This window comes from Perca flavescens, unplaced genomic scaffold (assembly GCF_004354835.1).
Source record: "Perca flavescens isolate YP-PL-M2 unplaced genomic scaffold, PFLA_1.0 EPR50_1.1_unplaced_scaf_2, whole genome shotgun sequence".
In the NCBI taxonomy this organism is placed as follows: domain Eukaryota; kingdom Metazoa; phylum Chordata; class Actinopteri; order Perciformes; family Percidae; genus Perca; species Perca flavescens.
In genome coordinates, this window is record NW_021166625.1 from 278,354 (window position 1) to 303,353 (window position 25,000).

A 25,000-nucleotide genomic window follows, 5' to 3' on the forward strand; every position below is an offset into this window, starting at 1 on the left:
ACTGGAGTCACATGTGCACTGTTACATGAGAGTCGAGCTGGCCGGCCGGTTGCACGATTACATTAGAGTCGAGAGAGACAGGTATTAAGAAGTTTGTATCCGAGCCCGGCCCAAGCCCGACACAGTTAAAATCTCATTTGTTTCCCTCATACTAATGACACGTAGGCTACATTTGTTTGTGTGAAAGAGGAAGCAGACGTGTTGTAGATGCAACCGCGGCTGCATCTACAACACGTCAGCACATGATGCTGGAGAGAGGCAGGATTAGTCACACTATTCTCTGGTACTGTTACGTATGTACCTTTAGTTTTTTTACCCAGTAATTCCATAAATTACTAGAGACAAAATACTATATTGAAGAAAACTGCTGATTTTCATTCCTTCTTTTTTACCTCATGTAAAAATTGGTATGTTATATAATCTATATTTTTTCCTTAAATAAACTATTGAGTAGTGTAAAAGTCACTCAAATTGTTTCAACTGTAAAGATGAAAAAGTTTGTAATTTGTGTATTGGTGTTTGATGCTAGTGTTTTTACCCTCAGTGTGTTCTGAGTGACAGTGTGTGTGTGTGTGTGTGTGTGTGTGTGTGTGTGTGTGTGTGTGTGTGTGTGTGTGTGTGTGTGTGTGTGTGTGTGTGTGTCTCAATGTGTGTGTGTGTGTGTGTTATCTCAGTGTGTGTGTGTGTGTGTGTGTGTGTGTGTGTGTGTGTGTGTGTGTGTGTGTGTGTGTGTGTGTGTGTGTGTGTGTGTGTGTGTGTGTGTGTGTGTGTGTGTGTGTGTGTGTGTGTGTGTGTGTGTGTGTGTGTGTGTGTGTGTGTGTCTCAGTGAGGCCTGTGCTGAGTGTTTAGCTGCACTGAGCCTGTTTTGCAGCTGATATGAACTGTTTAGCTCAGGTGACTGTTGGTAGTGCAGACTGTAGTTTGAGTTTTGCACACGTGACTCCAGTTGTGCCCACTGTCGTTTAGCAATCGGAAAAAACTGTAATCTCCATGTTGTAACATGAACTACTACAGAGGAGGTTTTAAATCCTTTGCCAGGTGTTTATACGTCTGTCTGTCCCAACCGTGAGGCTGCAGTCAGGAAACTTTACAGCTGTGTAGTTGAGATCTAAATGAAGCTGAGTTTGAAGATGGGGGGGGTCCGAGCCTTTCTCCTGCTGTCAGAAAACACACCGTCGTCTCCACCAGCATAAAGTCAGACACAACAGGACTCTACTGTTTCCTCTAGAGCCTTTCAGAATAAAATGTAGTGACCTAAATGCCTCTGTTACTGTTGTAGTAATGTGTGGAGGAGGAGAAGTGTCTTTAATGTCAATGGGCCTCATTCACCAACCATTCTTACGAAGAAATGTGTTCTTAAACCCTTCTTACGAACTTTTTATGAAGATTCTGGCATTCACTAATGTTTTCTTAACTTGGATTTGTTCTTAGCCAAGAACAAAATCTACGAACACTGAAAAGCACTCTTACGCACATTTGAGTGATGACAATTTGCTCCAAATAATTGGTTACTGCATTTTATTCAATTCTACAGTCGTTTACAATGATAGTATTGTACTGTAATGTATTTCTGATCATTTGTTGAAAAGAAAATCATAATATGCAAAAAATCACTAACACTACAATTTACATCAGCAATTAAACTGATTAAATCCTGCGTTATTTGGTGATTCACCGTGCCATATATAGAGCCAAAATGCAGTGGTAGAATTTAATGAAGTACACATACTTTGTTACTGTAGGTACTTAAGTACATTTTTCACGTATCTCTACTTTACTCAAGTAGACTCAATAGTGCATAACCTACTTTTGACTTTTACTTCGTTATATTTTGCAGCAATTATCTATACTTTCTACTCCACTATATTTCTACAACGTTGCATTACATTTTCTGATCAGTTTGTCCCCTGCTGAAACGTCTTCCTGACCTCCACACGTTTGTTTGGTTGCCATGACAGTGAAGTTTGTTTGCCATAGATACTGTATATATGGGGGTGAAGTTTGGTTGCCATAGATACTGTATATATTTGGGCCATAGATACTGTATATGGGGGTGATCCATAGCCATAGATACTGTATATATGGGGGGCCGCTCCAAGTGCTCCAGAGCCGGCTTAAAATCGTCTTAAAATACATCCATGAATAAAACCAACCATGTTCAGATTCTAACAACACATTTCCGTTTTATGCTGGTTAGGATAGGAACTTCTTTTAAAAGCCAGGTCTTGTTTGTGGTAGTGGACACCTTATACTTTTACTAAAGTAAATATGTCTTTTATTATTTGTACTTTTACTTGAGATTCAGTACTTCCTCCACCGCAACTCCTCCATCTCTACGCAGTCCCCTGCTTCCCGGGAGGTGCACAGGAAGTGTCATGTCCTTATATTTTTGGGGCATTTTTTTATTGTAATTAGGAACAACTGGCACGCGCTTTCAATTACGAAGACGTGGGATTCATCAATCCTAAGAACAGAGGTGCAAACAATTCTGCTGTTTAAGAACACGTCATGAATGTGGCGTAGACTTTTCTTAGAAACTTTCTTAAGAACATATTTAAGAGAAAACTTAGGAAGATATTGGTGAATGAGGCCCATTGTTTTTAACTTCTCAGGCAGGGTTTCTCTACCATTGGAGCTGTTTTAGGTTTCACCTAACTGAATTAATGTGAAATCAATGTGATCTTTAAAACTAAACTTTTCTCAGATTTTATGATTGTAGTCAGACTTCTTTAGCTTTAAGTTTGACTTTAATCTTTCTGAGTGTTATTTGTTTATCAGCTGATCTAGCTTTTCTAACATTTAAGACACACATATGGTAATAATAACAGTCCAACATTATGCAAAATTTCATATTTTTTTATTGACAAACGTAAGCTTTTCTTGAAAGACAAACCCTAAACTCCCAGCAACTGAATATTTGGACATCAGTCTTCTACAAAACCTAGAACAAACACTGACAGGACAGAAAAGAGAGATTGATTCTCAGTCTTGGCTCCATTAGTCCAAATTTTATTTTATTGTGAAAATCTGCTCCTGTTGCATTCCAGAGGCCCGATCCAGAAAGCAGGTTTAGTGAAAACTCTGAGTTTGTTAACCCTGAGATGAGAGAAACTCTGGGTTTTCCGTTCCAGAAAAAGAGGTAACTTAACCTCAGAGTCAGTTACTATGGTAACTGAGTCTGTGAACCTAACCTGGTCGGGAGCAGGTTTTCTTCAAGAAACCTTGAGTTTCTCTCAGAAATTTCCTCATTCATTCATTCAGTCTGTATCAGTTTTAATAGTTTTATCTGCATGAATAAAAAAACGTTTTTTTCTCAAACATATCATGTCCTTTTGTCGACGATCCCATTGATGAAAAAGCTGTATTAATTCACAGAGAGTTTACGTCGGTATTGAAATTATAGGTGTAATACAATTCCAGTTTGTTAAAACTCCTACCTGGAACGAACCCCTGGAAATAGCTCACCTGCGTCAGAGATTTCTCTCCAGGTGGAGAGCGACCCTCTTCTTCATCAACTCTTCTTCATCAACTCTTCTTCATCAACTCTTCTTCATCAACTCTTTAGACTGTCTGAGGAAACTGTAAGTTGCTGTTTGGTACTTTAACAACACGTTAGTCTTTCTTCTCTTCAGGGTTAGTTTCTGGCTCTGTAATGTTAAATATAATGTTTCTACTTCACTTCTTATTTCCTGAGAAAGTGTGGATGACTCTTGTGTTGAAGATAAATCTCCATGTTGGTGATTTACTGGAATCAAACAGCTGATCTTTATTTCATTTCTCCTGCTGTCAGAAAACAAACGGTCGTCTCCATCAGAGTAAAGTGAGACACAACTCTACTGTTTCTGATAAAAGGTTCAAGGTTCAGGCTTTATTGGCATTATACAACATAATTGTCCAATGAAATGCAATCATCATTTACAGCTGGCTCTGATGAATTTAAGTTACCAACCCGGCTGCCTCTGTGGACTTTAGGCTAAAATATCGGAAAGAAAGTCAAAAATATCGTAAAGAAGGTCAGAAATTATTCAAAAAAGCCAAAAAGGCAAAAAAAAACTTAAAAAAGGAACAAAAACTAGTAAAAAGCCCCCCTCCATAAATCCTGCCTATGTGTACATAGTTTTCTCTCCACATTAGTTATCTGGGCATTAGGGCTCAACCATGTGGGGGAAACAATCTAATTGTGATTTTTCTGCCAAGTTAGTCTTTGGTCTCTTCAGGGTTAGTTTCTGGCTCTGTGATGTTAAATATAATGTTTCTACTTCACTTCTTATTTCCTGAGAAAGTGTTGAGGACTCTTGTGTTGAAGATCAGAAATCTGTCTGCAGCAGTTAGTGTCGGTCGGTCTATTCACTGACAGGACTGATGTGGAGACAACATGACTCAGCTCTTTTATTCTCTAACTAAACCAACTAATATGGCACTGCATCACTATGAGCTGGCACTCCTCCAACAGGAACTAGTGGCACTTCTTTATGATGCAACTCTGTGTTCAAATTCAATCAGTGCTTAATTTGTAAAGTGGAAGGTCTCGGATCGCAGTGGGGGGGTGGATCCGGCGACTAAAAACGGGGGTTGGAGGTAACGGAACAAAAAAATAATAATTACACTGCCTAGTAGCTTATCTGACTAAAAAAACCTAAACAACGCTGTGTTTACATCAGGCCAATGTTTAATTTTTCATTTCAGAACATTGCACTGCATCGGTATGAAATGTAAAAAATAAATAAATACACTGCAACAATCGTTTTCACCAGCAGCAGTTATCCATCGTACTACTAAATTCATTTCATTTATTTGTATAGCACAAGTAAACACAACAGAAGCTGACCACTGTGCTTCACATAACAAGAGTCAGAGAAGATAATAAATAAAACATCCTTAAGAAAGCAAAAACATAATTAAAAATAAGAATGTAGAGAAATGCACGCCCCCTCCCTTAGAACTTTAGTTTGAGTTTAAACTCATATAAAGAGGACAGCGATCTCAGGAGACGGGAGGCTATTCAAGAATTATATATATATATATATATATATATATATATATATATATATATATATATATATATATATATATATATTTGAATAAGTTCATATATAGTATATTATTTTCCCACAAATTTAATTTATAAAATATTGTAGGTTTCACAGAATGAAGCTGTATCTCGACACTCTTTTGCATTTAGGCTCCTACAAACATCCTTATTTATTTGAAGGAGAACACAAAACTCAGGAGGCAGGTAACTCTTAAATATGTAAATATATAGAATATAATGCAGTAAGAAGGCTTTTTACATCAGGGACCTGAGTCCAGATCTGCTCTCTTTTAATTAAAGAAATTCTCAGTCCTCTAACAACTCAAAGGATTTGATGGACTAATGGATAGTTGATTTAATGGACAGGTCTGTAAAACAGAGTTTCTCCTCAAAGACTCATGCAAAAGCTCCACTTTAAATCCTGTTTTTACATTAGATACACAGGACAGAAAGGTGAGATTGATTGTCTCCATTAATAGAAAGTCTTGTCTCCATTAGAGGACAGAAAGATGACATTAGTCCTGGAGTCTTGTCTCCATTAGAGGACAGAAAGAGGACATTAGTCCTGGAGTCTTGTCTCCATTAGAGTCTTGTCTCCAGGACACAAAGATGACATTAGTCCTGGGGTCTTGTCTCCATTAGACAGGACATTAGTCCTGGAGTCTTGTCTCCATTAGAGATGATGACATTAGTCCTGGAGTCTTGTCTCCATTAGAGGACAGAAAGATGACATTAGTCCTGGAGTCTTGTCTCCATTAGAGGACAGAAAGATCCCTCTCCTGGAGTCTTGTCTCCATTAGAGGACAGAAAGAGGACATTAGTCCTGGGGTCTTGTCTCCATTAGAGGACAGAAAGATGACATTAGTCCTGGAGTCTTGTCTCCATTAGAGGACAGAAAGATGACATTAGTCCTGGAGTCTTGTCTCCATTAGAGGACAGAAAGATGACATTAGTCCTGGGGTCTTGTCTCCATTAGAGGACAGAAAGATGACATTATTCCCTGGAGTCTTGTCTCCATTAGAGGACAGAAAGATGACATTAGTCCTGGAGTCTTTCCAATGTTCCTTTCCAATGTTCCTCCCCAGAAAGAGAATGAATGACAGAGCAGGATGATCAGAGAGAGAAATCATTCAGTGAAGAGATTCAGACTTTATTTTCTGCTTGATAGCTTCTAGTTTCTCCAGCAGCTTCTGTTTCTGGAGATTCAAAAGTGGTCTTCCTCTCTTTCTAACAGGACCCATCAGAGACCAGACCCTGCTGGACCTGAACCTGAACCCAGCTGTGTCAATGAAGAGACACCGTCCATGGAGATACCACTACTTTGAAAAAAAAACCTTTTAAGGGAGGAGAGGCGAGAGAAATGGAGGAGAGGCTACTTGAAAAGGAGGAGAGAGGATTGATGGAGAGACTTGAAGAGGCAGAAGGAGCAACTTGAAAGGGAAATTGAAATGTTAAGAAGAAGATTGAGGTGAGTTGTGAACATCCAGCAAACTGGAACGAGTCTCATTGGATGTAACTACGTCCCGTCTGGGTTGTTTTGGGTCATGTCAGTCTCATGCACACTCCTTCAAATAAAGTTTTTTTGTGGAAAGGAATTATTGTATCTGATGGCTGAAATGAGAATATTTTTTTGCAAAATAATTTCCTGTCTCACTCAAAATATCTTTCTGTTTAGACAACATTTTTTTAATATTTTTATTCTGATTTCAAAAGATATTTTTATTGAGTTTTGGACAGAAAGTAAATCATTATTGGCATGTTATTGTTAATAATTAGCCCTACATACATATTCATATTAATATCATATTTTTTGCAGGAAGACTTTACCTGAACATGTGACCCTCAATAAATGTTTTTCTATCAGGACGCAGCAGAAACCAGAGTCTCCTGAACCTGAACCTGAACCTGAACCTGAACCTGAACCTGAACCTGAACCTGAACCCAACCTGAACCCAGTGTGTGTCCTTCAAGAGTGACTGATGTCAAATGATCTCTTTATTAACTTTAAAGGTCAACAACCCTCTGCTGGAAAGAGGTAAGCTGTTAATAATATTATAATATTGCTGATTCATGTTTTAACTTTTATGTATCCAGAGAGATTTTTGAATTTAATTTCAGCAGCTTTCTTCTTCACATATATTTATATTCTCACATCAGAAAGCTGTCCAGTAAGACCAGTCTTCAACTGTAGATCTCAATTTAATATTGGACCTGGTTTGGTCCAATATTATCTGTTGTTTTAAAATTAAAAAGAGAGATTGAACTGCTGAACTGCACAAGGCTAAAGGGAAATTGAATTTCAGCAGCAGATTACCCATTCTTCTACCAACCCAAAGACATCATGGCATACCCTTAAGGTCATCACTGGCCCGTCTGAGAAGAAAATAAAGTCAATATTTCCCTCTCAGGGTACTCTTATTTCAGTGTTTTTTTGTGGAAAAAATTATTGTAGTTGATGACTGAAATGAGAATAATTTTTTCAAAATAATTTCCTGTCTCACTCAAAATATCTTTCTGTTTAGACAAAATTTTTTTTTTAAATATTTTATTCTGATTTCAAAAGATATTTTTATTGAGTTTTGGACAGAAAGTAAATCATTATTGGCATGTTATTGTTAATAATTAGCCCTACATACACATTCATATTAATATCATATTATTTGCAGGAAGACTTTACCTGAACATGTGACCCTCAATAAATGTTTTTCTATCAGGACGCAGCAGAAACCAGAGTCTCCTGAACCTGAACCTGAACCTGAACCTGAACCTGAACCTGAACCTGAACCTGAACCTGAACCTGAACCCAGCTGTGTGTCCTTCAAGAGTGACTGGTCAAATGAACGCTCTATTAACTTTAAAGGTCAACAACCCTCTGCTGGAAAGAGGTAAGCTGGTAATAATATTATAATATTGCTGATTCATGTTTCAACTTTATGCATCCAGAGACATTTTTGAATTTATTTTCAGCATCTTTCTTCTTCACATATATTTATATTCTCACATCAGAAAGCTGTCCAGTAAGACCAGTCTTCAACTGTAGATCTCAATTTAATATTGGACCTGGTTTGGTCCAATATTATCTGTTGTTTTAGCCAAATTAAAAAGCTGAACTGCACAAGGCTAAGGCGGTCTATTTCCAGCAGCAGATTACCCATTCTTCTACCAACCCAAAGACATTATGGCATACCCTTAAGGTCATCACTGGCGAAACTGAGAAAAAAAATAAAGTCAATATTTCCCTACAGGGTACTCTTATTTCAGTGTTTTTTGTGGAAAAAAATTATTGCAGTTGATGACTGAAATGAGAATAATTTTTCAAAATAATTTCCTGTCTCACTCAAAATATCTTTCTGTTTAGACAAAAACAATTTTTTTTTTAAATTTTTTATTCTGATTTCAAAATATATTTTTAATGAGTTTTGGACAGAAAGTAAATCATTATTGGCATTTAATTGTTAATAATTAGGCCTACAGACATTAATATTAATATTATATTTTATGCAGGAAGACTTTAACTGAACATGTGACCCTCAATAAATGTGTTTTTCTATCAGGACCAGATTTTTCAGATTTTTCTCTGGTGTTTTAGCTTTTAACCCAGTTTTTTGTATAGTTTATTGAACTTCTTTGTGTTAATCTTGTTTTAGTTGCTGCTTGTATCTCCAGCAGTTTTTGTGTCTGAACACTAAAAAGTGAATTTCCATCCCTGTTGGTCTTACTCTCTGTCTAACAGGATCCATCAAAGACCAGACTCTGCTGAACCTGAACCCAGCTGTGTGTCCTTCAAGAGTGACCAGTCATATGATCACTATATTAACTTTAAAGGTCAACAACCCTCTGCTGGAAAGAGGTAAGCTGTTAATATTATAATATTGCTGATTCATGTTTTAACTTTTATGTATCCAGAGAAGTTTTGGAATTTATTTTCAGCATTCACACATATATTTATATTCTCACATCTGAAAGCTGTCCAGTCCAGAGACCTGGTTTGGTCCAATATTATCTGGTGTTTTAGCCCCATTAAAAAGCATTTTAAATCTCCCATAGCCATAGGGTAGGCTAAAAATCATGAATGGCAACATTCTTCCGAAATGTTCGTCTCCGACTGGGAATACCAGGGGGATGGTTGGGATGTATGATCTTCAGAGTGCCCCTTCCAGGGTAACTTCATCTACACATCCCCCCTGGAGAACCAGCGACCGTTGGTATCACCTGGGTCAGGACACTATTTGTTGAAGAAGTCCTGCACACTGTCCATTACGCATGCAAATACTGGGACTTCTTCAACAAGTATTGCTGGTAACCTTTGCCTTTTCCAACGCACCTGCCCCAGAAAAGAGTTTGCAAAAGCGCTTTTGATCAGGACACTATATGCCATGAGAAGACCTCTGCCATTTGAGTCTGGAAGTTAAGGCCAAGTTTCAGTGAGTGGCTTCATGACCACATTGTTTCCCCCCCAAGTCTCCTGACCCAAATTAGTCAAAATGCAAAATTCTCCCCAAATCTTGGATGTGGGTTTGCCGGTTGGATGTCAAAAGGTGGAAGCAAAAAAAGGGGAACCACCATCCAACCGTATACTCAGTCCAGTCTGACTACAAACAGGCCATCTAAGCTCTGCTTCTCCTCCCGAGTCGGCTGATGGTTTGCCAAAATCTTTTTCAGGCCAACTGAAGGTTTTTCACCGTTGACTCCCCAAACTTCTTCTACCTACAAATATTTGGCTCCATGATACCAGTCTGCTGCTGTAGGAGTTCTTTAGGCCAACCATGTTGTAGCCCTTGTTTACTTCTTAGTTCTTTCTGTTGATTCACAATGGGGTCAGCAGTACCACCAACACTTTAATGTCAGGGGAAACCATCTAATTCAATGTTGTTATAAACACTTCACATCACAGAAAATTGTGTAGAAGCATGTGTTTGTCTCTGTGTGGACAGACATGATGTGAGCTAATTCTTCCTGATTCCTCCACAGAGTGGACCAGGAGAGCTCAGAGGTTCCCATTGGTCAGTCTGCCCAGCAGCATCAAACACACCTGGACTCCATATTTATGGTCTGTACATTTACAACAACTACTTTTACATCTATTCTGTTCACAATCATCTCCATGCTGCACGTTTTAGACCAGAGGATTGTCAGTCCATACAGCATGTATCTGATGTTTGATTCCATGATTTCAGTTTGATTTGATTCATATAATCTTCTGTTCCAGCTGCTGGAGGAGAACATCGTCACTTTTGTGAAGAACGAGCTGAAGAAGATCCAGAAGCTTCTGAGTCCAGATTACCCAGAATGCTCAGAGAGTCAGAGGGAGGATGAGGATGAAGAGCAGAGGAGGAGCAGAGAGGCATTTCTGAAGATCACACTGCACTTCCTGAGGAGAATGAAGCAGGACGAGCTGGCTGACCGTCTGCAGAGCAGTAAGAGGATTTCTCTAAATAATTAACTTGCTGGATTACTGGAAAGTTTACTACTGCCTCCAGAGATGGGTCAAAGTATGTTCATGTTTCTTTATAAATCACTTACTGATCTTCATTGTTCTGTATTCATTCAGGAAGTCAAGCTGGAGTTTGTAAGCGTAAACTCAAATCTAAACTAAACAAGAAGTTCCAGTGTGTGTTTGAGGGGATTGCTAAAGCAGGAAACCCAACCCTTCTGAATCAGATGTTCACAGAGATCTACATCACAAAGGGAGGGACTGCAGAGGTCAATGCTGAACATGAGGTCAGACAGATTGAAACAGCAACCAGGAAACCAGACAGACCAGAAACAACAATCAGACGAGAAGACATCTTTAAAACCCCACCTGGAAGAGATGAACCAATCAGAACAGTGCTGACAAAGGGAGTGGCTGGCATCGGGAAAACAGTCTTAACACAGAAGTTCACTCTGGACTGGGCTGAAGACAAAGCCAACCAGGACATCCAGTTCACATTTCCATTCACCTTCAGAGAGCTGAATGTGCTGAAAGAGAAAAAGTACAGCTTGGTGGAACTTGTTGATTACTTCTTTAGTGAAACCAAAGAAGCAGGAATCTGCAGGTTTGAAGAGTTCCCGGTTGTGTTCATCTTTGATGGTCTGGATGAGTGTCGACTTCCTCTGGACTTCCTCAACACTGAGATCCTGACTGATGTTACAGAGTCCACCTCAGTGGATGTGCTGCTGACAAACCTCATCAGGGGGAATCTGCTTCCCTCTGCTCGCCTCTGGATAACCACACGACCTGCAGCAGCCAATCAGATCCCTCCTGGGTGTGCTGACATGGTGACAGAGATCAGAGGGTTCACTGACCCTCAGAAGGAGGAGTACTTCAGGAAGAGATTCAGAGATGAGGATCAGGCCAGCAGAATCATCTCCCACATCAAGAAATCACGAAGCCTCCACATCATGTGCCACATCCCAGTCTTCTGCTGGATCACTGCTACAGTTCTGGAGGACATGTTGAAGACCAGAGAGGGAGGAGAGCTGCCCAAGACCCTGACTGAGATGTACATCCACTTCCTGGTGGTTCAGTCCAAAGTGAAGAACATCAAGTATGAAGGAGGAGCTGAGACAGATCCACACTGGAGTCTAGAGAACAAGAAGATGATCAAGTCTCTGGGGAAACTGGCTTTTGAGCAGCTGCAGAAAGGCAACCTGATCTTCTATGAATCAGACCTGACAGAGTGTGGCATCGATATCAGAGCAGCCTCAGTGTACTCAGGAGTGTTCACACAGATCTTTAAAGAGGAGAGAGGACTGTACCAGGACAAGGTGTTCAGCTTCATCCATCTGAGTGTTCAGGAGTTTCTGGCTGCTCTTCATGTCCATCTGACCTTCACCAACTCTGGAGTCAACCTGCTGTCAGGAAAACAAACATCATCAACACAGTTCTACCAGAGTGCTGTGGACAAGGCCTTACAGAGTCCAAATGGACACCTGGACTTGTTCCTCCGCTTCCTCCTGGGTCTTTCCCTGCAGACCAATCAGAGTCTCCTACGAGGTCTGCTGACACAGACAGGAAGTAGCTCAAAGACGAATCAGGAAACAGTCAAGTACATCAAGGAGAAGATCAATGAGAATCTGTCTGCAGAGAGAAGCATCAATCTGTTCCACTGTCTGAATGAACTGAATGATCATTCTCTAGTGGAGGAGATCCAACAGTCCCTGAGTTCAGGAAGTCTCTCCACAGATAAACTGTCTCCTGCTCAGTGGTCAGCTCTGGTCTTCATCTTACTGTCATCAGAAGAAGATCTGGACGTGTTTGACCTGAAGAAATACTCTGCTTCAGAGGAAGCTCTTCTGAGGCTGCTGCCAGTGGTCAAAGCCTCCAACAAAGCTCTGTAAGTGGGATTTATTCATCAATAAATACTCTGATATCTTTCAACAGGAGTTAAATATAATAACTTTTTTACTTCCTGTTGTCTCTCCAGACTGAGTGGCTGTAACCTGTCAGAGAGAAGCTGTGAAGCTCTGTCCTCAGTTCTCAGCTCCCAGTCCTCTAGTCTGAGAGAGCTGGACCTGAGTAACAACAATCTGCAGGATGCAGGAGGGAAGCTGATCTCTGATGGACTGAAGAGTCCACACTGCACACTGGAGACTCTCAGGTCAGGATTCATTAACCCATTCAGCTGATGACCATTTAAAGTCTGATTAACTTTAGTTGACAAAACTGCTAACATGTAGCTTTGTGTCTGTTGATATGATAAACTTGGGCAGTAGTTATTAATTATGTAATTCTTCATTTCTAGAGTCAGAGTTAATTTCCATGAGGATTGTTTACTTTTGTTGTTGAATAATTAAATACCACTGATGATTTTAAAGATTTATTCTTAATCTGGACCAAAATATATCTGGACAGCAAGCTCCCCGTGTTGACAGAGGGTTCCTGTGTGTTGTTCTGTGTGTTTGCAGTCTGTCAGGCTGTCTGATCACAGAGGAAGGCTGTTCTTCACTGGTCTCAGCTCTGAGCTCCAACCCCTCACATCTGAGAGAGCTGGACCTGAGCTACAATCATCCAGGAGACTCAGGAGTGAAGCTACTGTCAGCGGGACTGGAGGATCCTCTCTGGAGACTGGACACTCTCAGGTACAAACACTGATGAACAAAAAGGAGATATTTGTGTAGGAAGTTTTAAAGGAGAACATCTCTAAAATAACTAAAATGATAACTCCCTTTTGTTAATAATTTATGTAATTTGGACACATCTCTGTATGTTAAAGGCACTGTCCGTGGTTTTAAGAAACATCCTGTTTTTCCCTCTTTCCCGGGATCAAGTCAGTTTCAACTCAACAGAAAGGTCCAGCTAGAGGCTAGCTAGAGGTTTACAATGTCAGTTGCCGGTGCTGCATGGCTCATGTGATCGATCAGAGACGTACACTGACGTGTGGTCCAATTATTGTACAAAGTTCCTCTTGTGCTGAGAGAGTACCGACTTTAAATTCAAAAAGTCCCTCAAAACGCTCTGTCCTAGTTCCAATATATGTGCGTGTGAGAGTGATGTAATGTTGATGTTTCTCTACAGAGAATGGTCCACTGTTGCACCAAATGCTTGCTCTTGGGGGAATTGTTGGGGCTCTGTAAATGATAGTGTGGCAGTGTAATCCTGTTCGCACTATGCATACCTTTTTTTCTATGAGACACTCATCTAATAACAATGTGTAAATGCGCACATAGTCTCTTCTGCTCTCTGCTATGTTCAATTATATTTTCCTCCTTATTTATACGTTATTTCACCCACAAGCCATCCACTATTAATCAGAATATTCATTGTTATGACTCGAACTGTAGATCAGAGGTGGGCCGTCAGGGCCAGCAAGGCTTTCTCTGCTGGCCAAGAGATGATTATATTTTTATAATTAAAGGCCTATATATTCATTTCTAAAATAAATAAATATATATTTATCAATTTCATTTCATATATTGCATACACAAGTTTGTTTAAATTTTTAGATGTAAAGTTAATGAAAGAAAGGTGGATGTACTTTTTCTTCACATAATGAGCAGCTTTTGGTAAGTTTAATGGCTTTTTCAGTGAAATTATTTTATAGCTATTACTGCTTGCTTTAGGCGTTAAAGATTTGAGCAGTGTCAGTGGCCGATGTGCCTTTGTGTGTTAAGTTTTTATGTGCTAAATGTGCTGGTTTCACTGTAAAGTGTCTTTGAGTAGCCTGTAAAGCACTATATAAATAAAATGTATTATTTAGCCTACTTTGCCTTAAAAGCGAGCAGAGGGATTAATGTTCCTCAGGAAATTAATTTCCAACCCTTAATCAAAATGGGAGAATATGTTTTACAACCATATGCACCAATCTCTATAAGCTATGACTAATTCTAAATATCTTTCTACAAATAATGGGCCTCATTCACCAATATCTTCCTAAGTTTTCTCTTAAATATGTTCTTAAGAAAGTTTCTAAGAAAAGTCTACGCCGGATTCATGACGTGTTCTTAAACAGCAGAATTGTTCCCACCTGTGTTCTTAGGATTGATGAATCCCACGTCTTCCTAACTGAAAGCGCGTGCCAGTTGTTCCTAATTAGCATAAGAAAACGCCCCAAAAATTCCCATATAAGGACAAGACACTTCCTGTGCACCTCCCGGGAAGCGCTGAGATAGTTGTCGGAGCTGCAGATGACTTGTACATTGCAGTGGTGGAGGAAGTACTGAATCTCAGTACTTAAGTAAAAGTACAAATAACCAGAGACATATTTACTTTAGTAAAAGTAGAAGATGTCCACTACCACAAACAAGGTAGAAATAGGGCCTATGTTGTTAGAATCGTAATGCGGTTGGTTTTATTCAGGGATGTATTTAAAGACTTTCTTTAACCATGTAAGTAAGCAAATAAAGTGTGTGAAACAGCAGACATGGGGAGATGTGAAGAGCTCCATTCAAATAAATAAGATATGAACGAGTCTTACACAGCCTGGCGGAGGAGTAAGTGGAGAGAAATAGATGGCAAATGATTTCAAAACAGGAATAATAATAAACAAACATTTTCATTTTCACTTTTACCGGAGGCTGTATTACCGAGGGTCAGCAGCACTGTGCCCGGGCTCTGGAGCACCGGAGCCGGCTTGGATCAGCGGTGCCCCATATATACAGTATCTATGGCAACCAAACTTCACCCCCATATATATCAGTATCTATGGCAAACCAAACTTCATCTATGGCCCCTTCACCCCCATATATACAGTATCTATGGCAACCAAACTTCACCCCCATATATACAGTATCTATGGCAACCAAACTTCACCCCCATATATACAGTATCTATGGCAACCAAACTTCACCCCCATATATATACAGTATCTATGGCAACCAAACTTCACTGGTGAGACAAAACGTCACTGGTGAGACAAACGGGTCAGGAAGACATTTTGGCGTTTTGGCAGGGGACAAACTGATCAGAAAATGTAACGGAACGTTGTAGAAATGTAGTGGAGTAGAAAGTATAGATAATTGCTGCAAAATGTAACAAAGTAAAGTACAGATACGTGAAAAATGTAGGTTACTTAAGTACAGTAACGAAAAATGTGTACTTCAGTAAATTCTACCACTGCATTTTGGCTCTATATATAGCGCGATGAATCACCAAATAATGCAGGATTTAATCAGTTTAATTGCCAAGCCAATGATGGGTTCCACAATACATGCACTTTCTCCCCCCCTTCTGGTGTTTTATCTTGAAAGAAGTTGAAAGGGTGAATGCTTATGTTGTTTACTGTCTTTTGATGCAACTGTACTGAAGGCCCAGGTGTAAAATACACAGCCCTCCACTGCTGTAGATAAACTGCTGGTTGCTATGGAAGCTGCTATCTCTGAACCCACGGATCTAGCATGTTGTTGGTATCATATGTGTTTACAGGGACACGAATATTCCAGTCATGAGGATTATCCTGTTTTTGATCATATTCAGGATATGATGTTTAGGCTACATGGCACACAGAGAAATCAGGTTATTCACATCAGTCAGTCAGGCAATAGGGCATAGTGAACACAGTGGTGCTGTGTGTGTGTGTGCGCGTTTGTGTGCGTATCTGCGTGTGTGTGTGAGAGAGTGTCTGTCTGTCTGTCTGTCTGTCTGTCTGTCTGTGTGTGTGTGTGAGAAAAATGGGCCTCCCCGCCCACGTCCACACAGGATGGTGGCGACAAGGACACAGTGAGAATGGGTGGTGATGGGATGAAGACACAGCCAACAGCCAACGTGGATTTGCAGGGAAAATGTAGATTTATTTACAGTGCTCTAAAATACGTCATCCAGCACTCTGTTAACAACAAAAAAACTTCCAAAACAAACCACTGGGTTTCGAAATTTAACTAGCACAAGCAAAAAAAAATCTCTTCTCTCAACAAGTTTCTGTATACAACCTCTCAGCAAGTTGACACTCTCCCGACTCTCTCTCGAGGCAGAAAAACCTGCGCTTTAAATAAGGCCCTTCAATTACACTAATTGGTAGAAACCAACATCACAGGGGGTTTTGTTATGAATAGTGGTTCAGCAGATATTTGATCTAATCACACACATACATTGAAATATACTTCATACACCTCATGTACTCCTAATAATACTAATAACATTAATTTCCTGTAATTGAATAAGCATTGCATTACAATACAGCCCATAATTTATACTGATACAATAGCTTTCCCCCGCTCAAATAAACCCTTTCCCCTGGCCCAAACAGGGAATAAAATAGCCATTGTCATGGAGCTCGTGTTCCTTGGGGAAACAAATTGCTGCGGGACCAGGAAAATGAAAGTCGGTGCTATCAGTGTAATGTTGGTGTTTGCGTGAACAATGTATGGATTAACAGAAAGAAATGTGTTATGGAGCAGAATCGACGGGTACCACGTTGTTCGCTATGTGATTTACAGCTGTTTGGTGAGTAACTGAAAGTTGTGTAAATAAAGATTGCGCATGAATGAACCACGCTGCGGTTGCCGGCACCGCGTGTAGTTACAAACATTCGCCGCTACATGTGTGTGTGCTTGTAAGCGCGTTTGTGCGTGTAGGATAAGGGGTCAGTTTAAATGTTGTGGAGCATGTCAGGCGAGTTGGGCAAAAGGAGGGGCTCTACCTTTTCACAGTCTGTCTGTCTGTCTGTCTGTCTGTGTGTGTGTGTGTGTGTGTGTGTGTGTGTGTGTGTGTGTGTGTGTGTGTGTTGTGTGTGTGTGTGTGTGTGTGTGTGTGTGTGTGTGTGTGTGTTTACATGGACACGAATATTCCAGTCATTAGGATTATCAGTCATGCTGACAACCTCAGCCTGTCAGTCAGGCAATAGGGCATAGTGAACCCAGTGGGGCCTGCCTGTAACAGAGGGGGGAGGACCATTGACATATATATAATGGACCAATAGATCCCGTGTCTCTGGAGACCAGTGAAGGATATTAGAAGCTCTTTTCCGGTGATCTCTTGCTTTACTGAGCAGCCTCCAACTGACAGAGACAACGTAGATGTGACGTGAGCAACGTGTCTGAAAGTGTGAAGTCTTCTGGTAGCTGTGAGAGAGAAATCTCAATCATTCCCAATCTCACAGAGACGGAGAGTGTAGGTATATGTAAGGAGATAACATAGACACAGGCTAATTACTGATCACTAACATGCTAGTTAACATTAGTAATTACTGATCACTAACATGCTAGTTAACATTAGTAATTACTGATCACTAACATGCTAGTTAACATTAGTAATAAACATGCTTTAACATTAGTAATTACTGATCACTAACATGCTAAAACATTAGTAATTAAACCTAAACAGCTAATGGAAGTCCAAACTGCCTGTGAGCTTCTCCTGTACTATACGGTAATTCCTCTACTGTGTGACAGTAAGGCTGGGTCTCAAACCACCTACTGTCACACTTCAAACACTTAGTTTAAAGTAAATAGTGGAGATAACCACCTACTATTATTCACATCAGTCAGTCAGGCAATAGGGCATAGTGAACTCAGTGGTGCTGCCTGTATGTGTGTGTGTGTGTGTGTGTGTGTGTGTGTGTGTGTGTGTGTGTGTGTGTGTGTGTGTGTGTGTGTGTGTGTGTGTGTGTGTGTGTGTGTGTGTGTGTGTGTGTGTGTGTGTGTGTGTGTGTGTGTGTCTGTCTGTGTGTGTGTGTGTGTGTGTGTGTGTGTGTGTGTGTGTGTGTGTGTGTGTGTGTCTGTCTGTGTGTGTGTGTGTGTGTGTGTCTGTCTGTGTGTGTGTGTCTGTCTGTCTGTGTGTGTGTGTGTGTGTGTGTGTGTCTGTCTGTGTCTGTCTGTCTGTGTGTGTGTGTGTGTCTGTGTGTGTGTGTGTGTGTGTGTGTGTGTCTGTGTGTGTCTGTCTGTCTGTCTGTGTGTGTGTGTGTGTGTGTGTGTGTGTCTGTCTGTCTGTGTCTGTGTGTCTGTGTGTCTGTCTGTGTCTGTCTGTGTGTGTGTGTCTGTCTGTCTGTCTGTCTGTCTGTCTGTCTGTCTGTCTGTGTGTGTGTCTGTGTGTGTGTGTGTGTCTGTCTGTGTGTGTGTGTGTGTCTGTGTGTGTGTGTGTGTGTCTGTCTGTGTGTGTGTGTGGTCTCAAACCACCTACTGTCACACTTCAAACACTTAGTTTTAAGTAAATAGTGGAGATAACGAGTCAGAGCACTGAAAGTACCAGGATGACCCCCTAAAAACAGTCAAAAGGTTAAGTGTGGAACGATGGACACTACGCGCACTAAACGGGCGCCATCTTGACTACGCAGCGGAAAGGGGAGGGGCCAGGGACGTGGACCGGCAGCTGATTGGACCAACGCGTCACGTGGTTCTGGCTGCTCCCGGATTTTACAACAGAGAATAATGGCGGCTCGTTCAGAATACGATCTCGTTTTTTACGAAAATAGTTCACCGAAACGTGTTTCTGAAAACATTTTAAGCGAGAAATAGGCCGTGCAGTTGCTGAATCTGTCTTCATTTCAGATCAACAAAGGTCAGTTTAAGAGATTTTCGTCAGATTTTCAGAGGCGGCGGGGCGAGCTAACCGCTCCTCATTTCCGGTGAGTGTTTTAACGTAAGTGTTGCGTTTGGGACGACACTAACCATCCAAAGTGGGCACTACGCCAGGAAGTAGTCAGTGACCATTAGCAGTATACTGACAGAAGTGGGCGGTTTGAGACACAGCATGAGTCTCGTGGTTATGACCCAATCGTTAGCCTATTTTAATAAAAAAAAAGCTCTGCTACGGAGCCATAACGTGAGCTACAAGGTAATGGAGCCTTTTATACATTGTCGTGTTTCTTTAGAAATAAACAACGGACAAATAGAGTCTTTAAACGCTTCAGATGTAAAGTTATTCTCCGTCAAAGTGACGACAAAATGTATGCTAGTCAGTGGAATGCTAACGGGAGGTGATCTCTTTGTAGCGTCAAAATGGCGCCATAGGAGGTTCAAGTTCTGAAGTGAAGCTTACTCCCCCTTGGGGAGGACTGACAACCTCAGCCTGTCAGTCAGGCAGTAGGGCATGGCTTAGGAATGAGTTTAACATTGGGGGACACATATTGGAAACCTGACAAATGGTTTGAACAGAAATATGTCATAAATTAACTACACTGTTCACCAACCTACTTTATTCTACTAAAAAGATTCATTCAGAAGATAAAGTTTTTGAATGGCAGTAATTAACTGATACATATCAAATCAATTCTTTAATTGCAGGCCTAATCATCCAGTTTTGTAGATTAATAAATAGCATATTGTGTTTTCTGAATACATTTTCTTTTCTTAGTTGTATTTTAAGCCTCAATGAACAGACACAGATACAAGCAAAGGTTAAGTTGAAAGGCAAAACAGCATCAAGAATGTTAACATCGGGCATGAAAATGGGTCAGGGGTGAAAAAGCTGAGAAGGATTCTAGGGGGGTCTGGGGGCATGTCCCCGGAAGAACATTTTAAATATTCCATATTTTAAAGGAACACAGACTTATTGGGAATTTATCTTATTCACCGTAACCCACAGAGTTAGACTAGTCCATACATACCCTTCTCATCTCTGTGTGTGCTGTAATGCTGTCTGTGCGGCATCAGGACAGCACAGATCCTGCAGGTGAATGGTTCCAGTAATCCTACTGCTCCCAATAAGTGACAAAATAACACCAACATGTTCCTATTTACATGTTGTGATTTATAAAGTCTGGCGTGTACAAAAAACAACGTAACATGAGACTCAGCTGTCTTCTAACTGTAAACAAACCGGGAACTATATTCTCAGGCGGAAGAATATAGTTCATGGGCGGAGTGATATGCTTGCAGCAAGCCTGTCTGAGAATATAGTTCCCAGTTTGTTTACTGTTAGAAGACGGCTGTGTCTCATGTTACGTTGTTTTTTGTACACACCAGACTTACAAATCACAACATGTAAATAGGGACCATGTTGGAGTTATTTTGTCACTTTTGTCACAATTGGGAGCAGTAGGCTGGTTGGAACCAGTTACCTGCAGGATCTATGCTGGGCTAAGCTAATGGCTGCTCCACGGAAATGAGAAGGGTATGTGGACTAGTCTAACTCTGGGGGTTACAGTGAATAAGCTAAATTCCCAATAAGTCGGCATGTTCCTTTAAAGCATCATAATGCATTTTGAGATGCATTTTTGCCAATCAACACTGTAATATTTCAATATGCACTCATTAAAGTTAATTTGACTGGCAAAACAGTTAAAGTGTTTCTGACATTACACAATAATAAAAGTCTAAAAACTAAAAAGTGTTGCATCAATTTTTACTTCTTCCAACCATATGTTAAATAAAGATCCAATGTGGATTTACATAATTGCAATAATATCATAATCCTACAATGAATCATTGTGAAAACTAAACTTCACTACTTTGGTCATCATCAAAAAGAAATTAGTACATTCATGATTTTGTCCATGTTGATATTAGCTGCTTTATTTACATTTATTAAAAACGTTGCATTGTTTATCTTTTCATATAGCTAGAGGTCTAGACTCTGGGACAAGGCCTTATGTTTAAATACCTGCCATGCTGACTCCAAACAGACAGCTTTGTCAAGGAAGTTTGGGCTTCAGATCAGATGTTCAACAAAGTAAAATCACCTCACCCTTCATATAACACCTACCTGCAGCTCTCCCTGCATCACCCTCTCCAGTGTCACCACTGTTAGTTTCCAGCTGAACTTCATCTGATCTCTAATATGAAAGCAGTGGAGATGAATAAGGTCTAGAAAAATACTGATGGGAATGTCAAGAACAAGTGAAAACCCACACAGACAGACTAACTCCTTTCTAAATGTGGGAGATGTGTAACTTTACTCGTTTTCAAGTTCCATGGGTTAAGTTAATAGAAAACTCATGTTCTTTTACAATCATCTTAAATACTGTTGTTAGTGTCACATCGCTGCCAACGTTGGCTACGTAACGTTACGTTAATAGTAACAACGTTTACCTAGCAAGAGTGTGTACAAGCAGGAGATAAAGAGGGAGAAACCCATTGTGAGGACAGCACAGCTTTGGACTGCCGAAGGTGAGCTCATGTTGCAGGGTTGTTTTGAATCTACTGACTGGTCAGTTTTTAGTGATTCTGCCACCTTGCATGAGTACACCGAGGCAGTTACTCACTATGTCAAATTCTGTGTGGACAGCTGTATTCCCACGCGTACCTTTCGTGTTTACCCAAATGAAAAACCGTGGGTAAACAGAGATGTACGCGTGAAATTGTATGAGAGGACAGTGGCTTTTAAATCTGGGGATGATGCTCGTTATAAGACCGCGAGATACAAGCTCAGGAATGCAATTAAGTCTGCTAAAAAACAACACCGGGACAAGATAGAGCGATATTGTTCTGAAGGGGACTCTAGGCGCGTTTGGCGAGGCCTACAAGCGGTTACTAGCTACAAGGCTAAACCTAGTGGCGTCACAACTTCTACTGCTTCCCTCCCAGATGACTTGAACATTTTTTATGCTCGCTTTGAATGCCCTGCTGAGACACTGGCGTCGAGACTATCTCCTTCTGGGCATGCGCATGTCAGAGCACTTCCAATTGGGAACTCACACATAGACACATCATCTCCAACTGGAAATCCGTTCAGCAGGCAGGCACATCAGGTCTCAGTCATTGATACACGTAAAGTTTTTAAATCTGTGAAAATAGGGAAGGCTGCTGGGCCTGATGGCATTACTCCACGAGTTTTAAAGACACGTTATAGTCAACTTGCCTCTGTTTTCACTGACATTTTTAACTTGTCACTCTCGCTTTGTGTGGTTCCAAATTGTTTTAAAAAATCAATCATAATTCCTGTTCCTAAAAAAACGACTGCTATCTGTATGAATGATTTTAGACCTGTAGCGTTGACTTCTGTGATTATGAAGTGTTTTGAACAGCAGCTTGAAGACACATATCAACAATAGCATACCTGCCATAACTGATCCATTACAATTTGCATATAGATCAAATAGAGCTGTGGATGATGCTGTATCCCTGGCGTTACATACTGCACTCCAACATCTAGAGGGCAGGGATAAGTATGTCAGGATGCTATTTGTTGATTATAGCAGTGCCTTTAATACTATTAGACCTTCCATTTTAATATCTAAGCTGTTAGACCTGGGCCTCTGCAAATTTATTTGCAGTTGGATACAGGACTTTCTAACAGGCCGTCCCCAGACAGTTAGAGTTGGCACTACATACTCAGCCTCTATAGTGCTAAACACTGGAGCACCACAAGGCTGCTGTCTCAGTCCTCTATTATACAGTCTGTATACCTAGGATTGTATTGCTAAACATCCCACTAATAGTATCGTAAAATTTGCAGACGATACTACTGTGATAGGACTTATTGACAGCAATAATGAAACTGCCTACAGAGATGAGGTAAGCAAATTGATCATGTGGTGCCAAAGAAATAATTTGTCTCTCAATGTGGGGAAAACTAAGGAGGTCATCATAGATTTTAGGAAGAACAAATCTACACATACACCTGTCCTTATTAACAACTCTCCAGTTGAAATTGTTAACACCTTTAGATTCTTAGGCTTCCACATTTCAGAACCCCTCACATGGTCCTTCCATATCAGCTGTGCCATTAAGAAGGCACATCAGAGGCTTTACTTTTTGCGGTGGCTTAAGAAATACGGTATGTCTCTTAACATTCTACTGAACTTCTACTGTTGTACAATTGAGAGTATACTGACAGGTAATATTATAGTGTGGTTTGGTAGGGCTACTTCACATGACCTTAATCTACTGACAAAAGTGGTCAGGACTGCATCTAAAATCATCGGGGTTCCACTTGAATCGCTCCAACAAATTTACTGGAAACGCAGCACTAAGAAGGCACCAGGTATTCTGCAGGATCCTAGTCATCCGGCACACAATCTCTTCTCCCATCTTCCATCAGGGAGACGACTACAGAGCATCCCAACGCGCACAACACGTTTTAGGGATAGTTTTTACCCTCAGGTAATCGGTTTATTGAACAATATTGCACAACAGGACGGAGGGCTGTGGTCTGAATATAGTCACTTGTATATATTATGTTGGATATTTTATAATGTTTTTAATACTATTAAGTTTTTAAAATTGTTATTATTGACTGGTGCTGAGGGAGTGCTAAGGCACATTGTATTTCATTGCTGTGGTACTTTGTACTAATATGCATATGACAATAAACTTGAACTTGAACTTGTACTAGTTAGCTAGATGTTGAATCACAACATCAGCTTTACATCAACAAGTCTAACGTTGGTTAGACAGAAAATATAATTATCCTCCTGGACAAAATTATTACCAACTCACATTTCCTTTCTTTCTTTTCTTCCCCATGAGAAAGAAATCAGTTAAAGTGAGCTGCTGCTGTCTTTTCATCTTAACTTCTGACTACCTGTCGCCACTGCCAGCTGCAGACTCCGCTTCCCAAACAGTCTGCCGTTGAGGGGGCGGGCCGGTGGCAAGACGCTGTATTGCGCTTTCAAAATAAAAGCATGCGCGTTAAAGATTTCAAAATAAATTATTTGTCTCCTCCGCGGTATAATTTTTGGGTGGGACAAATGCGACTGTCTCCAATATTGGAGGGGACACGTCCCCCCCGTCCCCCCCGGTTCCTACGCCCTTGGTGTGTGTGTGTGTATGTGTGTGAGAGTGTGTATTGTGTGTGTGTGTGTTTACATGTGAATGGTCATGAGGATTATCCTGTTTTTATCATGGGACATGAATATTCCAGTCATGAGGATTATCCTGTTTTTGATCATATTCAGGATATGATGTTTAGGCTACATGGCACACAGAGAAATCAGGTTATTCACATCAGTCAGTCAGGCAATAGGGCATACAAGAAAATTCAGGAAGAAATGTTTACAGTGTGCCTACTACTTGGTGCACATCCGAATAACACTAGCTAAGTAGATAACTTGGCCACATTGTCACTGAGAGAGAGAGAGAGAGAGAGAGAGAGAGAGAGAGAGAGAGAGAGAGAGAGAGAGAATACGAATATAAATATCAATAGGATGATGGATTTAGGATGCTTAAAGTACTGATTATTTACATGGGGTCTGGTGGGTTATAGAGACGCGAGCCTTACCAATACAATATATATAAATTATAATACCCTAGTTTTGCTTCAATTTTAAATACATACAGTGTTGTTTTAACAGTGAAGTGTTAAGTGTCTTAATCCTTCAGAGATAGACCTTTTTAAAACCTATTTAAGACCTGTTTACCAGAAACATTAAGTAGCTAGCGCTAAACACACCAGACTCCATTCAAAAAATAGTGCTTTTAGCGTGAATAGAGCCAACATATTTTGACATGGGGGACTCGAGTCACATGACTTGACTCGAGTTAGACTCGAGTCGCAAATTTTAGGACTTGAGACTTGCTTGATTAACATTCATAAAAGACTCGACTTGACTTTGACTTGATATTCATGACTTGAGACTTGACTTAGACTTGAGTCAAATGACTTGAAATGACTTGATTTTCTGTTTAATAAATATATTTTTCCCTTCTGATATTGAGGAGGAGTTAACTTTA

At 40.4% G+C, this 25,000-nt stretch overlaps 1 protein-coding gene and 1 long non-coding RNA gene across 2 annotated transcripts in view; both read left to right on the forward strand.

Annotated features, from left to right (window-relative positions):
* LOC114551594 (uncharacterized) overlaps positions 1-6,306 on the forward strand; it is a 9,478-nt gene extending 3,172 nt beyond the window's left edge. The window contains exon 3 of the long non-coding RNA XR_003691942.1: positions 6,267-6,306. This is a non-coding gene — a long non-coding RNA (uncharacterized LOC114551594). The remainder of the gene's footprint in view (positions 1-6,266) is intronic.
* LOC114551578 (NLR family CARD domain-containing protein 3-like) overlaps positions 1-25,000 on the forward strand; it is a gene marked incomplete at its 5' end in the record, with an annotated part of 63,306 nt that overhangs the window by 32,834 nt on the left and 5,472 nt on the right. The window contains 6 exon segments of the mRNA XM_028572598.1: positions 8,766-8,882; positions 10,004-10,082; positions 10,242-10,449; positions 10,584-12,351; positions 12,442-12,615; positions 12,923-13,096. Coding sequence (XP_028428399.1) covers positions 8,766-8,882; positions 10,004-10,082; positions 10,242-10,449; positions 10,584-12,351; positions 12,442-12,615; positions 12,923-13,096 — 2,520 coding nt within the window.